We start from the raw sequence: 14,937 nt of genomic DNA on the forward strand, positions 1-14,937 counted from the left end.
TTATGGGAATCGAAGAGCACCCCTCGAGACCTTTGCAGGACGCTCTGAAGAAACAGTTTGAGGAAGGTGAGAAGACTGTTTCAAGTCAATATCTCGACAACCAATTACTGCGACAATCACAATCTCGAAACGCTCATCTCAGAAATTAGGATGTAACTCAACTGAGCGGAAAAGAAATCACTTAAAGAAGGAAAATCCAGCCAAAAATCCTAAGGTCACTAAATCAGTTGTAAGTCTTCCTTGTCTCAAAATCGTTTTAGAAAATTTCTGCTTTTTTTTTTTTTTTCACCTTACAAATATAACTTTACGAAGCTAAACGTAGTAATGTTCTTTATGCAGACCAAAAATGTCGTGAGTGAAGAAAGTGAGAAGAGAATTATTACGGACTATAAAAGTGACGCCTCCCCAATCAAAGCTGGTCTTGCAGACGAAACAGATGCCTTTGTATCTCAGAGTGAGTGGAGGTATGGCCTTCTTGAATTACAAGAACTTGATTATGTAATGTCCAGTGTTGATTATTAAGTATGGCTGCACTCATAAAATGAGAACGTGCATTTGACAAGAAAACGTTGGTGCATTTGTATTTCTGCGAATTCGAGTGCTATTTATCGAATCATTGGATGCATCTTATATCGGTTCTTGTAATATTGAAATGTTTCTGAATGCAATATATCTTCAAAATTCAAAACAACTATGTTTTGGAAAAACCATAGGAATCTGCATGCGCATAATAGGAAGGCAATTAGAACTTAGGGGAGAGAGGGGGAGAAGGGAGAGAGATACCTGTATGATGTTCTTGCCAAAATCAGCTATGAGATTGGTAAACCTTTTCATATCAGTCCATGTCATGGGGTTTGAATTTAATAACTTATCCAAGCGTGGAGCCTCAGTGAGTTTGGGAGAATCACATGCTGAACTTTCACATCTGGTGGTATATCAAGGATTGTACGAAGGTTAAAGCATTAATCTAACCGCAGAAATTCAAGCTTTGAAAGACCACTGAGACTGGGTAGGGTATGAAAATCATTCCCTGAAAGATCCAAAACTTGTAAAGAAATTAGACTCCCAAGATCCTTAGGGATTTCATTATCAGCTAATCGGCAACGTGAGAGATGTAATTCCCTTAAAGAGTTTAAGCCGTGTAACGAATGTGGCAAATGAATACTTTCCACATCTGATAGGGATAAACGAGTGAGATTCTTCAATCTTACTATGGAAGGTGGTACATCTCTTATGTTTGTTTGCTCTGCTTCAAGTGTTCTCAGTGATATCATCTCCCCTATATCCTCATGCACTTCTCTGAATTTCAAACACCTATTAAGAAGAAGAGTCTCAACAGATTTCGACTTATAGAAATCCCTTGGAAGAGAGCAAAGATTGTGACACCTTCTAAGGTTCACCAAAGAAAGTCTTTTAAGATGACCAATGGAGGGGTGAATCTCGGACAAACTCCAACAGCCTTCCAATATCAACTCTTTAAGATTTGGGACTTGTGAAAAGTCCGATGATTTCTGTAAGGAAAGGGAATAGCTGAGATCAAGGGTTTTCAAGTTATGAAGGGACTGTTGCAGAAAATCAAAAGAAAATTAAAATTAATATCCGAAATGAAGATGTTATTAAAAAAAATAGAGAAGAAATCCAGAAAACAAATAGAAACAGAACATCATCAGGTGTAATTCATTGTACCTTGGAACCCTCCCAAACTTGTACCAGATTGCTCCACCGCATCTCTAAAACAACTAGTTTATCTTGATTAAAAAAGTCATCTGGTATGGACTTTAAGGGGCAATCTTCCCAACGCAACTGTATTAACTCTTTGGGAAGATGTTTGTATTCTCCTTTGAGATCTACGCTGATGCGATCAAGGGATAAACGAGTGAGATTCTTCAATCTTACTATGGAAAGTGGTACTTCTCTTATGTCTGTTTGCTTTGCTTCAAGTGTTCTCAGTGATATCATCTCTCCTATATCCTCATGCAGTTCTCTGAATTTTCGACAGTAATTAAGAAGAAGAGTCTCAACAGATTTCAATTTATAGAAATCCCTTGGAAGAGAAATAAGCTTATGACAGTCTCTAAGGTTCACCAAAGAAAGTCTTTTAAGATGACCAATGGAAGGTGGTACTTCTCTTATGGCTGTTCGCTCAGCTTCAAGTGTTCTCAGTGATATCATCTCCCCTATATCCTCATGCAGTTCTATGAATTTTGAACACATATTAAGAAGAAGAGTCTCAACAGATTTCAATTTATAGAAATCCCTTGGAAGAGAAATAAGCTTATGACAGTCTTTAAGGTTCACTAAAGAAAGTCTTTTAAGATGACCAATGGAGGGGTGAATCTCGGTCAAACTCTCACACCCTTCCAATATCAACTCTTCAAGATTTGGGACTTGTGAAAGGTCCGGTGATTTCTGTAAGGAACGGGAATAACAGAGATCAAGGGTTTTCAAGTTATGAAGCGACTGTTGCAGAAAATAAAAAGAAAATTGAAATTAATATCCGAAATGAAGATATTATAAAAATAAAAGAGAAGAAATCCAAAAAACAAATAGAAACAGAACATCATCAGTTGTAATTCATTGTACCTTGCAACCCTCCCAACCTTGTATCAGTTCGCTCCACTGCATCTCTAAAACAACTAGTTTATCTTGATTAAAAAAGTCACCTGGTATGGACTTTAAAGGGCATAGGTCCCAACGCAACCATATTAACTCTTTGGGAAGATGTTTGTCTTCTCCTTTGAGCTCTACGCTGATGTGGTCAAGGGATAAACGAATGAGATTCTTCAATCTTACTATGGAAGGTGGTACTTCTCTTATGTCTGTTTGCTTTGCTTCAAGTGTTCTCAGTGATATCATCTCCCCTATATCCTCATGCAGTTCTCTGAATTTTCGACAGTAATTAAGAAGAAGAATCTCAACAGATTTCAATTTATAGAAATCCCTTGGAAGAGAAATAAGCTTATAATGACATCCTGAAAGGTTCACCAAAGAAAGTTTTTTAAGATGACCAATGGAGGGGTGAATCTCGGTCAAACTCTCACACCCTTCCAATATCAACTCTTCAAGATTTGGGACTTGTGAAAAGTCCGGTGATTTCTGTAAGGAACGGGAATAGCTGAGATCAAGGGTTTTCAAGTTATGTAGGGACTGTTGCAAAAAATCAAAAGAAAATTGAAAATTAATATCTGAAATGAAGATGTTATAAAATTAAAAAAAATTAAAAAAAAAAAAAAGAAGAAGAAATCCAAAAAACAAACAGAAACACAACATCATCAGGTGTAATTCATTGTACCTTGGAACCCTCCCAAACTTGTACCAGTTTGCTCCACTGCATCTCTAAAACAACTAGTCTTGGTTGATTAAAAAAGTCATCTTGTATGGACTTTAAAGGGCATAGTTTCCAGCGAAACCATATTAACTCTTTGGGAAGATGTTTGTATTCTCCATTAAGCCGTACGTTTTTGAGATGAAGTAGTCTCAGTTTCTTCATATTGGCAAATGCTTCTGTACTGAAACTAGCATTGTCATAACCATAAGGCAAATGAAGAGCAAGTCCTTCAACTTCTTCAGTTCCCTGTTAAAAAAAGGTTATACTGCGTAAGAAAGGGATTGCACATGTTTACATGTATTATTATTTATTAGGCAAAAATCACGTACGGTGAATATATGCAAGTACTATTGTTCGCTAATTGAGCTTTCCTTGCGCAACCACATATATTTACACATGAATGTTGTTTAAAGTATAATAGACATGCTTTTCTTGTAGGATGCAAAAATCCAAAATTTTATTGGGAATGTACTTACAGATTTATATGTCAATACATTGGTGACAACTTCACGATTCCACAACCTGCTCCATTTTCCAGGGTCACCAGGAGATTTTTCAGAAATGATTACTCGGGCCACTTCTCGAAGCAAATCATGCATATTCAACTTGTTGCCTTCAACAGTTACAAGGCATCGTTCACAGAGGACGTTGATTCCTACTGTTGCAGAAAATCCACATACATCTAACAATTTTGCAACACGGTCCTCATCCTCTCCAATAAAGAAACAAGATATGTTAAGAAATGTAGCCTTCTCCATATCATCTAGCCCGTCAAAGCTCATTCTTAGTGGTTTTATTATTTTTCCATCAGGAGTTCTTTCCAATTTCTCCAATTGACTAATCCACACTTTTGGGGGTCTTTCACACAAAAAAGAACCTAAAACTTCAAGGGCTAGTGGCAAACCTCCACAATAAGAAACAACTTTTTCTGAGAGTTGAAAATATCCTTCGTTAGGCCGTCTATTTCCAAATGCATGCCAACTAAAGAGTTCCAGAGCTTCTTCTTTATTCAATATCTGAGCCGGATATACTTTGTCCACTTTTAGTAGTAGATGTTTATCTCGTGTTGTTATGATAATTCTACTTCCTGGACCAAACCACTTGTGATTTCCAGCTATTGCATTGAGTTGTTCCACTCCATCTATGTTGTCCATGATGACAAGTACCCTTCTATGTGAAAATTGCTTTTCTATCCAACAGATACCTTCATCAACAGTGCTTATTTTAATCTCTTGATCCATGATGTCAGAACTTAGTTTTTTTTGCAAATGAACCAGGCCATGTTTACTTGTAGTGTCGCTAACGTCGGCAAGGAAACTTTTGAATTCAAACTCATGATGAATTTGGTTATAAATGGCTTTAGCAGCTGTTGTTTTACCCAATCCACCCATCCCCCAAATTCCAACCATGAGAACCTTATTTCCTTCAGCACTTGAAAGATAAGTGATAATTTCTTGAACACGAGAATTGATTCCAACTGGGAACTTGGCCACATGTAATTTTTTTGTTCTGGGGAGCCATTTCCAAAGATTCTCATAAATAATTTTCTTAATAAGCTTTGCTTCATGCCTGAAAACACAATTCGTAAGAAAATACAAATGGCGGTGTAGACTTGCAGCGACTTACTATTTGCAAGAATTAACTAATTAGAAGAAATATATCAACAAGTGACCTATTATTACATAAGTTGTCACGCAGACAAATGAATGACCTTATTATTACAAATTATTTACAACTTATACCAGTAACACCTATTATCAAATTTGTTCTTACACCATTAGATAACGTACACAATCTAGACAATAAAAGCTAATTATTTTCCTTGTGTGTTTTAAATATTGTATTACGTGTTCAATAACTATAATCTATGCATTTTGAGCTTCTCGTAATCTGCAAGACTGTATATTGTGTGTGTGTGTGTACATACACATATATTCACTAATTTAATTAGATTGCATAGTCACTAATTTACCTTTTTAAATTTGAGGCATTGTGGGCTTATTGTAATTGTGCAATTTGTTTTTTTGAGTAATTTACCTATATATTGCATATTCACTTAGATAGTATAGGCAAGTTATATACCTATAGGCCACGTTTGGTGGAGTGGTTAGGTTAGGATTGGAAGGGATGGGTTGGGCTATGCATCTACTGTTTGGTGCAGACTATCCCACCTAGATTAGGATTGGATTGAAAAGTAGAAGTGCAAAGAAAAGCAATTGAGATTTTTTTTTTTTACATGAGTCATTTCACTTAATTTTAAAGTTAACATTGTTAACTACTAGTCATCATTTAGTATTACAATCTAGTGATATTCTTCTTTACTTGTAACTGACAGGTCTTAAGTTCGATTCTTGTCAAAAACAAATTTAAACAACATTATTGCTAGCCCATTGTGAGGCTAAGCCTACCTCTTCCTTTTAGTGTAGATAATATTGTTTATTCAAAATAAAAAAAATTAAAAAAAAACTACTAGTCGTATGCCCACACGTTATGCATGTGTAATTTAATTTGTCTATTAATTGTTATAAAAATATTTTGTCACTTCTTTTTCAAACAAAACTTTGTAATTAAATTCGTGTTATTAATTTTTATAAAAATATTTGTCACTTTTTTTATGAACAAACATATTATCTACACTAAAGAAAGGGAATGAGCTTAATCTCCCAATGAACTAGCAATAAAAAAAATTATAAAAAAAAAGGAAATAAAATTGGGCTGGAACTCGGAAGAAGGGGAAGGGGCTGCAGTGGGACACGTGAGCTTAAACAAAACCTACTTAATTTTTTAATCTAATTTTGAACTTTTTTTTTTTTTTTCTGTCATATGATAAATTTTGTTAAATTAGGTGTTAAATTAATTACCGACAAGATTCGAATCCACGACATCATACAAGAGCTCAACTCATTCTCACCACTGTAGAAAAGGGCACTTACATCTAATTTTAACTTTAAAGTAGGGTGTGTTATTATGTTTACCAAGCTGTGAAGTTTGTGTAAAAAAAATAACAAAATTTGTGTTGTATGTAATTACCATATTGCTCATATATTTTTTTTTGTACAATTTAATGAGAGGATTAGAATAATAATTTTAAGAAGTTTTGGTTAACAAATAAGATTTTATTAATAGGTATTTAAAATATATATACACATAACTAATTAAAAAAGGGTTGTGATATCCACACATTCCATTTTACTTCTTACACACCTTTTTAATTTTCGACTGTCAAATCGGATGAATTAAAAAAGATAAACGAACATAAATTATCAAAGGGTGTGAAAAGTATAATAGGATGCACACCCCTTAAAAAAACTAAAGCATTAAATTGTTTGACTTTGATTTAAGACCTTGTTCCTAATCATGCCCAAATTAATAAACCCTCTCTCAACCATCTCTCTCTGCGATTTTCTCACTGAGAGACCCCAAAACCCTAACCCCCTTCCTTTTTTCATCTCCTTTTCAACCAAAAAAAAAATATTAATACACAGCACAAGTAGTCCAGAGCGCTAATCACTCCCAAATCGCCGTTACATCAGGTCTTGATCGACGGATTCGATGCCAGGCAGATATGGCAACAAATCGACCTTCAATCGCAGCCGCTCATCTCGACCCTTCGCCGCGATTTGAAGCCGGAAATTATGGGCTTTGACGACGACGGTGAAGGGAGTGAGTGTGAGGAGAGAGAAAGTATGAAGAGGAGAGAAAGGTAAATGAATGTGTGAAAGTGATAGTGAAATGGAGGGGAAGAGACACAAATACGACGTGCAGTCTGGAAAAATATATATGATCGGTTAAAGGCAAAGAAAAAAGAGTTCCATGGGGGAAAGCTAAATTTTTCAGTTAAATAATCAAAGTTGAATAAAATAAATAGTTACCCGTTCTCAGTGTTTTTAAGATCGTGACCAGACAAGTTTGCAGCTTCAGTAAGAGCCTCTCTCCATTGCTCGACCCTTTCTCTCTTGGCTTCCCCTTTTTTGTCATCTTCTTCTTTACGGATGTTCTCTTCGTGCTTCTGAAACATTGGGGCTAAACTACCTTCCTGCTTCCTGATGTCTGAAGCTTCAACATCATAGAATATTGGCAAAACATGTTGTTCCAGTTTGGATCTGCACTCCATGATTTTCACCAGCTCGTCGAGACACCAACTCGAATCCGCGTACCTCTTTGAGAATACAATGATAGAGATCCTCGACTCTTCGATGGCCCGCAACAGTTCGGGCTTTATTTCATCCCCTCTTTTCAGATCGTCCTCATCAATAAAGGCCTTGTAGCCCTTTTCTTCCAATGCTGTGTGGAGATGGCCCGTAAAGCCCTTGCGTGTGTCTTCGCCTCTAAAGCTCAAGAACACATCGTACTTCCAGAACTTTGAAGAGGATGATGAAGAGGTGGCACCGTGGGCTGCCATGGCTATATCCACGGTATAGTACTGCAGTGATTCAGATTACGACTGAAAAATATGGCAGTGGTTGTGTTTGTGTTGCCAAACCGATGATACTCAAACACCTAAGTCAAGATCCTTCAATCTACAAAAACAAAAGTTTATAATATAATAATGTTTAGGTATTGACTCGAGAATCAACATACAGCTGGGCGAGAAGGTGCAGGGAAAAAGAGAGGAAAAGAGGAAAGAAAGGAACACAAAACAACAAAAAACTATCCAAAAGATTCTTGGATAGAAACAATTAAGATCTACCTCATTATATTTCCTCTTACATTAATTCCCAACCAATGTTAGTCGCATTCTCATTTAAATTTTTTCGCTCTATGTATTATTTTGTCTTTTATTTTGCAATTTCGTAATTTAAATCTTTTATTTTCGATATTACTCTTTAAATACCAATTGTGCTAAAGTTCAACCAATTTCAATAATCTAAATATTATATAATAAAGAGAGATGCTAAGAAGATTCTTCAAAGTGAGACTCTTAATTCTCCACCACCATATGTTTTCGGCAAAATTTCTGTGTCAACATTATCGAAATATTGTACCAAAAATATGAGATGACGGAGTCTATAGAGGACTCTCATTTTTTAGGGAGTTTCCTTAGCATTTCCTTATAATAAATAGGCAAACCATATTATTTGTGTAAAATCTAAAATTAATAAACGTTAATCAATGATTAAACTAATTGTGCAAAAAACATGAGATGGTGGAGAATTCCTAAAGAGTCTCACTTTGAAGAGTCTTCTTAGCATTTCATTGTAATAAATAGAAAAACCATATTATTCGTGTTAAATCTGAAGTTAATAAACGTTAATCAATGATTAAACTAATTCTTATTCAAAGTAAAGCACCTTCAGGCCTAGGGAGACAAAAGTGTACCGAAACATAATAGGACAGTGGAAAAAAAAACAGTGGAAAAGCAAATGCTGGAGTTGCTTTTTGAAAAAAAAAAAAAATTAAGGGAAGGACATTTCCAGCGAAACACCACGACGCCACAATCTGATCACTAGACGTCTAAGATTGAAAGGAGTAAAGTAGAAACTTAAGAGTAGATACTTACACGAAGTTATTGACATTCTAAGAATTGTTTCGAAGTACTCTTAAAATAATTATAAGCGGTTGATCATATTCAACACTGAAAGTAGAACGGTAGAACCAGATCGATCTTCATGTAGAAATATTGAAGGTTGAGAAAGTAGGGTTAGAGTGATATAGTTTTGGCACATGACGGGCAGGGCAAGGAAAAGGTGGATGGAGCAATGCCAGAGCACTCAGACATATACAAGAACTCCTACGTGTCCTCCACTTACATCCCAATCCAATATTCCACCTTTCGCTTTCACTTTGCCTTTGCTAGTCATGGCTACTTTATTTCTTCTTAATTTTCTTATATTGGGGTTTAATCCTTCCAGAATAACTTATTAATTAGTACCACTTGCTTATCATACTCTTAATGTGTCCACTTTTATGAGAAGTTTTTCAGTACCCAAAAATACGATTTGATACACTAAGTATCAAATAAGGGGTTGAAATGTTTTTTTAAGTGCCAAACCAATTGTATTATGACACATATATAATAATGTGATGTTTAATGCCGTGCTTCGAACACGTTGAAAAACTCTCCAGTGCTGGTTCATATACAGTTGCAAAAAGAAAATAAAAATGTTAGAAAGACCATCTTTTTAGATTACAAGCAAAGAGTCCTTACGATACTGTGGGTTTTAAAACTGTTAAACAGATACTGTGGGTTTTAAAACTGTTAAACATAATAAAAACAGTTGGTGCAAAGTTGTAATGAATAGTTTGTAACGAACAGTTTCATGACATGTTCATGTTTCGGTAAATAATATTCACATTAATAAAGAACTTGGAAAATGGTATGGAGCTCCAACCGTTTACATCTTCCCATCTTGTTCTAAAAGTAAACACCACATATGGGTTGTTCCACTAGATGATATCCATTTAATGGAAGGACATATAACATACCCAAAAAATAACAGTAGTGTTCCAATGCTGCCAAATCTGAGATTGATGAACTGAGGTAGCAAAACGCAAAATGCCCTTTTAAGCACGAAAGCCTTGACAAAGCACTGCAACTCACCACAAATCCAAAATAAAAACTTTAATACAGCTATTATAGAATGTACCTGAGTTCAATAAAATTTGTTTCACAATGATCTGAAGACAGCCCGCTCCCAAACCGCGCTACAAATTCGCCAGAAATCCAGCGACAACTCCGGAATCCCAAACGGCAAAAGAAACAAATACTATGAAGTTTTGGCCCGCCAATTGCAAGTTTAAGAACCCTAGAAACGAGTTTTATGACTTTCCACAAAACTCCCAGAACCCTAGTTCTACAGCAAGCTTTACAGAGGAGCACAACTTCCCTCAAAACGGAGAGCGCAAACGAAATCCCTTTAAAAAACGAAAATCAGGATCTGTTTGGTGAATATTTTGTGAAATAAGGAACGAAAGATTCGAGAGCAACGGAGGATTCAAGAAAAACAGAGGGCGAAAGGAAGACACGAAAAGCACAGATGAAACAAAAGGTAAAGCGAACAAGAAGGCACGGTCGAAGTACAAAGATTAACAATGAAAAACGCGTGGCCAACAAGGGCAAAAGGGGCTTTCCACTGTAGAAAAACTGAAACAGTGCGGTCAACAAAGAAGAAACCAATAATGCAGCCTTGAAGCCGCAAAAAATCAAACGCGAGCACCCATTATTTAAATAATGGTTTTTAATTATCCTTTATCCTTTCACATTTAAGTTTTTTCTGTTTTATCACTTTTGTTTGTGGCTAATATTAAAAAGACTAATTTGTAAATAAAAATTTATAAACTAAATGGCATAGGAGTTAATAATTAAATTATTACTTAACTGTTAATTAATGTACTTAATTTTTTTTATTGGTGACATATTATTTAATTTGCAAATGTAATTTACAAATTTAGTCTACCTAACATCATTGTTTATTTATTATATGTGGTTGTTGTCGGATTATCTTTTTAAGAATCTCATAAATCCGTGAATTGTGCTCGTTTATCGTAAATTGTGCAGTCATAAGTTATTTTAAATATTTTTATTTTAAATTAAACACAAATAATATCTAACAAAAACTCACCGCATGATATATAATAAACGGATACGATTCCCGAATCATCATAATCCTCACCATAAAGATCCAAAGAGATTATGTTGGACATTAAGGGGCATTTGTTGCGCCGGACTATTTCGGACTGGATTAGCTTCTAGGACTAAGCTGAACTGGTTTAGACTAAACTAAACTGTACTAACTTAGTGAAGACTAATAGCTAGTCCAGTCTAACTTAATAAGGATAAACAAACGCCCCTTAAGCGTTAATTAATCGGCGCCTTGTTTAATTAGCGGTACAACAAAACATAACATTTCCTTCAAGTCCTCACATGCACGTAATAATCTCCGCTATATTATTATATTTTTAAATAATTGAAAAAACAGGATTAACTATTTTCGTTCTTTAATAATCCTCACCCAATTAAAATAATAATTAAATGAAATTAAATAAAAACAAAATATTTGAAATGCCAAAAACACAAAGGAATGGCGAGCAGAGACAGTACCGCGAGATTGTGAGCTTCTCATTCCGGTGGCCGACTCAGGCGACGAAGATGCATCGTTCAAACCCTCCTCATCTTCCTCCTCCTCCCACCACACAGGCCGCGAGGTGAGTTTCGATTTCTGTGTCAAATTTCATTGCTTTGTGTGTTAATGTTGTGTTTGGTTGCTGAGAAAATGGAGGAAAATTCGATGGAAAAGCTGAAAGTTTTTGCATAGGTTGCGAATTGAAGTGGTTGGATTTTTTTATTATTCTAAAGATTTAGAGCTGAGAGTAGTTGTTAAATTTATTAGGTTGAGCCATGAGGTATGCTGAAAGATGGAATGCTATAGTAGTGATAGGAACTTAGATCGTTGCCATGTATTTGTAATCTATTTTTCTCTCTTTCTGAAAGCAAAAGTATATCATTTGTTTCAACTCTAGGAGTTTTCTTACAGGCAAAGGAATAGTTGGCTAAGATAGAGAAATAGCCATCGCTCGATGAATTCAACAAATGTACAACTTAGCCTCTCATAAGTTTTAGACTGAGCCCATTTCATGTAATTTTATGCTAATTTGTCAGGTGTGTGGATTTTTATTGATGCGTCTGTTTAATGCAGTAGCTAATTAGATCAAGGCTTCCTTCTCTTTCCTCGAGATTGCTTTTCATTGGTAAGTGAGAGATCTGGTAGTGTTTCTCTTAGCTGCTCACTCTTTGTTCCATTGCAGTGTGTCCTATTTCCAAGAGCAATCACTTTCTATATCGCGTGGTGGTTTATTCACTTTGTGGATAGCTTCTTCTCTCCAATCCATGCTCAACTTGGAATCAACATTTTTGGTATGAAGTATTCTGAAATGCATTCCTTAAACCCTATTATTTGATTGGTACATTCTAACTTGCATTAGTAATTGGTCTTGGGGTAAGACGTTGCTTAGCTAAGTATCTAGTCCATTTTCTCTCTTCATATAATCCTACAGACAAATTTTGGTGCGATAATCCGAATTCAGTAAAGACAGTTTCAATCCTTAGAGAAAGGAAATCCAGAGGCTGGTGAAGCTAGGGGTTTGATTTTCTTTAACTTGGATGCTTAATTGTCTTATTTCTTTTTTATTGCACTAGTGACCATGTATCTTATCTAGAGTACGTAACAATAAGAGATGGGAACGAAAGAGAGATCTGGAATCACTCTGGCCTTTGGCATCACGCCAAAGCTCCATCGGAATCACCCCAATAGAGCAATTAGATAAATTCTGGCATCACACCGAAGGCGACTTGGAAATTTGGAATCACTCCAAGTCAACTTGTGCTTCACACATAAGCAGGAAATCCAAAAGCTTACAAAATAGCTCCTTTTATAAGCTAATTTGTACATGGATCTGGGAATATTCACATTAATATACTTGGAATTCTAAAGACTAATTTATGAACACCTAATACATTGATCTTGTAACGTAGAGAGACTCAAAGACAATGAACCTGCAGAGTACATGTGTAAACTGCATTTAGCTAGGACTCTAATTTATTACCTTGGCTCCTGCATCGCATATGGTATGGTCAATGTTGGATTTAGACAAGAAATATACCCGTAATGCAGCATATGACACTACATGCTTCTTTCACATTCATTATATAATGCCTGGTTTACAGTCAAAACATACGTTTTCAATGATTCTGCTTTGTTTTGGTTTTACAATGTAGAACTGACCTTTCATCTTCCATGTACATGTTAGGTCCTGGAATTGTGAACATGCATTCGGGTTCATCACTTCATCCGTTGTCCTTCAGGTATGCTAATAACTTTTCATTGTGAAAAACGAGAACACAACAGATGAAATGATGTTGTACAGGTTGTGCTTTTAAACGTAATTGGTTTTTCAGACTGTTTGTAATGGTGACTTATTTGTCCTTGTCCCCAAAATTATTTTGAAGAGCTATTCTGAAGATGAAGTGTTGTGTTTATGTTCCCACGAACCATCTTTACATTGGTGATGTGTTCCTGGTCAACACCAAGGTTGTTATCAGACCAAATTTATCCGTACAGGAGGGAATTGGTGAGTAAGCTTAGGGATGAATAGACTTGAGCCCCAAGCTTGAATTTACCATGTCCCAAACCTGAAAATGATAGATTAAACTAGAGATGGAAAAGAGTTGCTTTTATCTCCATGAAGTTGTATTTATCATCTAAGCGGTTTGTTCTCTGTTGAAGTATGGTTAAATTATGTAATGTCCAGTGTTGACTATTAAGTAGGGTTACGCTGGTAAAATGAGAACGTGCATTTGACTAGAAAACGTTGGGTGCACTTGGAGGGCAAGTAGTTTTGCGAATTCGAGTGGTATTTATCAAGTCATTAGATGCGTGTCTTATATCGTTTTTTGTAATGTTGAAATGTTCCAGGATGCAATGTATCTTCAAAATTCAAAACAATTACTTACTGGAAAAATCGTAAGAATCTGAAAGAAGTATGAAATATTGAGTTGCTGATGGTGAAGCTGGCAGTGATCTGTAGTCCATGAACTCGGATATGTGATGATGAGGATGAGCTGATGATGACTATGCATCACCGGCTTGATCGTGCCTCACCATAGAATCGATCTGGGTGTGACTTAATATAGACAGAAGATGCCCTCACTTCAAAAATTTTGCCTTTTTCCATTTCGGTCATCTGTATTAATTCTCTTTTGATTACTGGGATGATTATCATAGATGCATCATGGCGTGGTCCTGCCTCATCATAGATCTAAATCATGCATATTTTCCTTCATATGTTTGGCACACACTAATTAACCCATGTCCTCTTCAATGTCTCAGGAAAATCAGGAGAAGGGGATTAATTGATTAGCCTTTCGCTCTCTCCAAATGGTAAAGGCCAACAGAACAGAGTCAGGCGTCCGGCTGAATATGGCCTGACAAAGAAAGACATGCAAAGGATTTGCTAAGGCCCGCAAGAAGATCATCGTCCATTGAGTTGGATATCTGTTCACCACTGTCACTGACCGCTGGATCATGTGGTTGCCGCTGGAGAAGTACTGGTTGATTATGAGGACGTGGTCGAGGTTGAGAGTGACGCTGTCATGAGCGAGGCCGAATATGACGGCCTGCAGGGAGAGTATCAAGAGACAAGGAAAGACGCAAATGCGCTAGGCCCAGAGGATCATGATCATGTACTGTTATTGGGTGTCGTCGTTTCTTCGTGGTCGTAACAATCACTTCACCCATAGAATTCCAAAGTTTTGACTTGGAGGAGGATGAAGAGGAATCTTCGTGGGCTGTCGTGGCGGTATCCACCGTTATGGCACTGCAGTGGTTCAGATTAAGACTGAAAAATATGACACTGGTTATGTTTGTGTTGCCGAACCGATGACACTGAGATACCTAAACCCAAGATCCTTCAATCAACAAAAACATAAGTTTATAATATAATAATGTTTAGTTAGTGACTTGAGAAACTACATACTTCTGGGTGGGAAGGGCGCACCGAAAGAGAGAGGAAAAGAGGAAATTAAGAATGGAGTTTTAACGAAACATTTTTTGTACTGTTCATTTTTAAAGAAAAGCCACAATTTTACTTTTTTTCTAGTACTATTAATTACA

At 36.1% G+C, this 14,937-nt stretch overlaps 2 protein-coding genes and 2 long non-coding RNA genes across 7 annotated transcripts in view; 2 read left to right on the plus strand and 2 right to left on the minus strand.

Annotated features, from left to right (window-relative positions):
- The window catches only part of LOC103939136 (disease resistance protein RPV1), an 87,462-nt gene extending 77,412 nt beyond the window's left edge, over nucleotides 1-10,050 (minus strand). Inside the window, exon 1 of the mRNA XM_048567300.1 lies at nucleotides 9,916-10,050. The gene's annotated coding sequence lies outside the window, so the exon portion shown is untranslated. The remainder of the gene's footprint in view (nucleotides 1-9,915) is intronic.
- LOC103939141 (disease resistance protein RPV1-like) lies at nucleotides 622-9,929 on the minus strand. 2 transcript variants are annotated; one of them, XM_048567295.1, is made up of 7 exons: nucleotides 9,755-9,929; nucleotides 7,201-7,848; nucleotides 3,805-4,897; nucleotides 3,293-3,574; nucleotides 2,584-3,147; nucleotides 1,687-2,460; nucleotides 622-1,511 (listed from the first exon to the last, which is right to left on the minus strand). In XM_048567295.1, the coding sequence occupies exons 2-7, from the start codon at nucleotides 7,728-7,730 to the stop codon at nucleotides 963-965; spliced, it is 3,792 nt and encodes a 1,263-aa protein (XP_048423252.1). In that variant the 5' UTR covers nucleotides 7,731-7,848; nucleotides 9,755-9,929; the 3' UTR covers nucleotides 622-962. The 2 variants fall into 2 exon arrangements, with proteins under 2 accessions (XP_048423252.1, XP_048423251.1); XM_048567294.1 differs by having other exon boundaries at nucleotides 622-1,562.
- On the plus strand, nucleotides 8,867-10,186 carry LOC125469665. The gene is made up of 2 exons (XR_007251892.1): nucleotides 8,867-9,809; nucleotides 9,921-10,186. It is a non-coding gene; the product is annotated as an uncharacterized LOC125469665 (long non-coding RNA).
- Nucleotides 10,187-11,227: 1,041 nt separating this feature from the next.
- On the plus strand, nucleotides 11,228-14,937 carry LOC125469664. 3 transcript variants are annotated; one of them, XR_007251889.1, is made up of 5 exons: nucleotides 11,228-11,473; nucleotides 11,965-12,182; nucleotides 13,076-13,130; nucleotides 13,275-13,396; nucleotides 13,741-14,937. It is a non-coding gene; the product is annotated as an uncharacterized LOC125469664 (long non-coding RNA). The 3 variants fall into 3 exon arrangements; XR_007251891.1 differs by having other exon boundaries at nucleotides 11,232-11,473; nucleotides 14,155-14,937; XR_007251890.1 differs by lacking the exon at nucleotides 13,275-13,396 and having other exon boundaries at nucleotides 11,255-11,473; nucleotides 14,155-14,937.

This window comes from the organism of the source record quoted next, unplaced genomic scaffold (genome assembly GCF_019419815.1).
Source record: "Pyrus x bretschneideri cultivar Hongxiangsu unplaced genomic scaffold, Pyrus_bretschneideri_v1 Contig44, whole genome shotgun sequence".
Lineage (NCBI taxonomy): Eukaryota > Viridiplantae > Streptophyta > Magnoliopsida > Rosales > Rosaceae > Pyrus > Pyrus x bretschneideri.

Bases quoted from the DNA above. Each gene is read 5' to 3' on its own strand.
- LOC103939141 (XM_048567294.1), bottom strand. From the start codon at position 7,730: ATGGCAGCCCACGGTGCCACCTCTTCATCATCCTCTTCAAAGTTCTGG. The intron at 2,461-2,583 runs GTACAATGAATT...TTTCTGCAACAG, and splicing joins AAGGTTGGGAGGGTTGCAAG to TCGCTTCATAACTTGAAAAC. The intron at 1,563-1,686 runs GTACAATGAATT...TTTCTGCAACAG, and splicing joins AAGTTTGGGAGGGTTCCAAG to TCCCTTCATAACTTGAAAAC.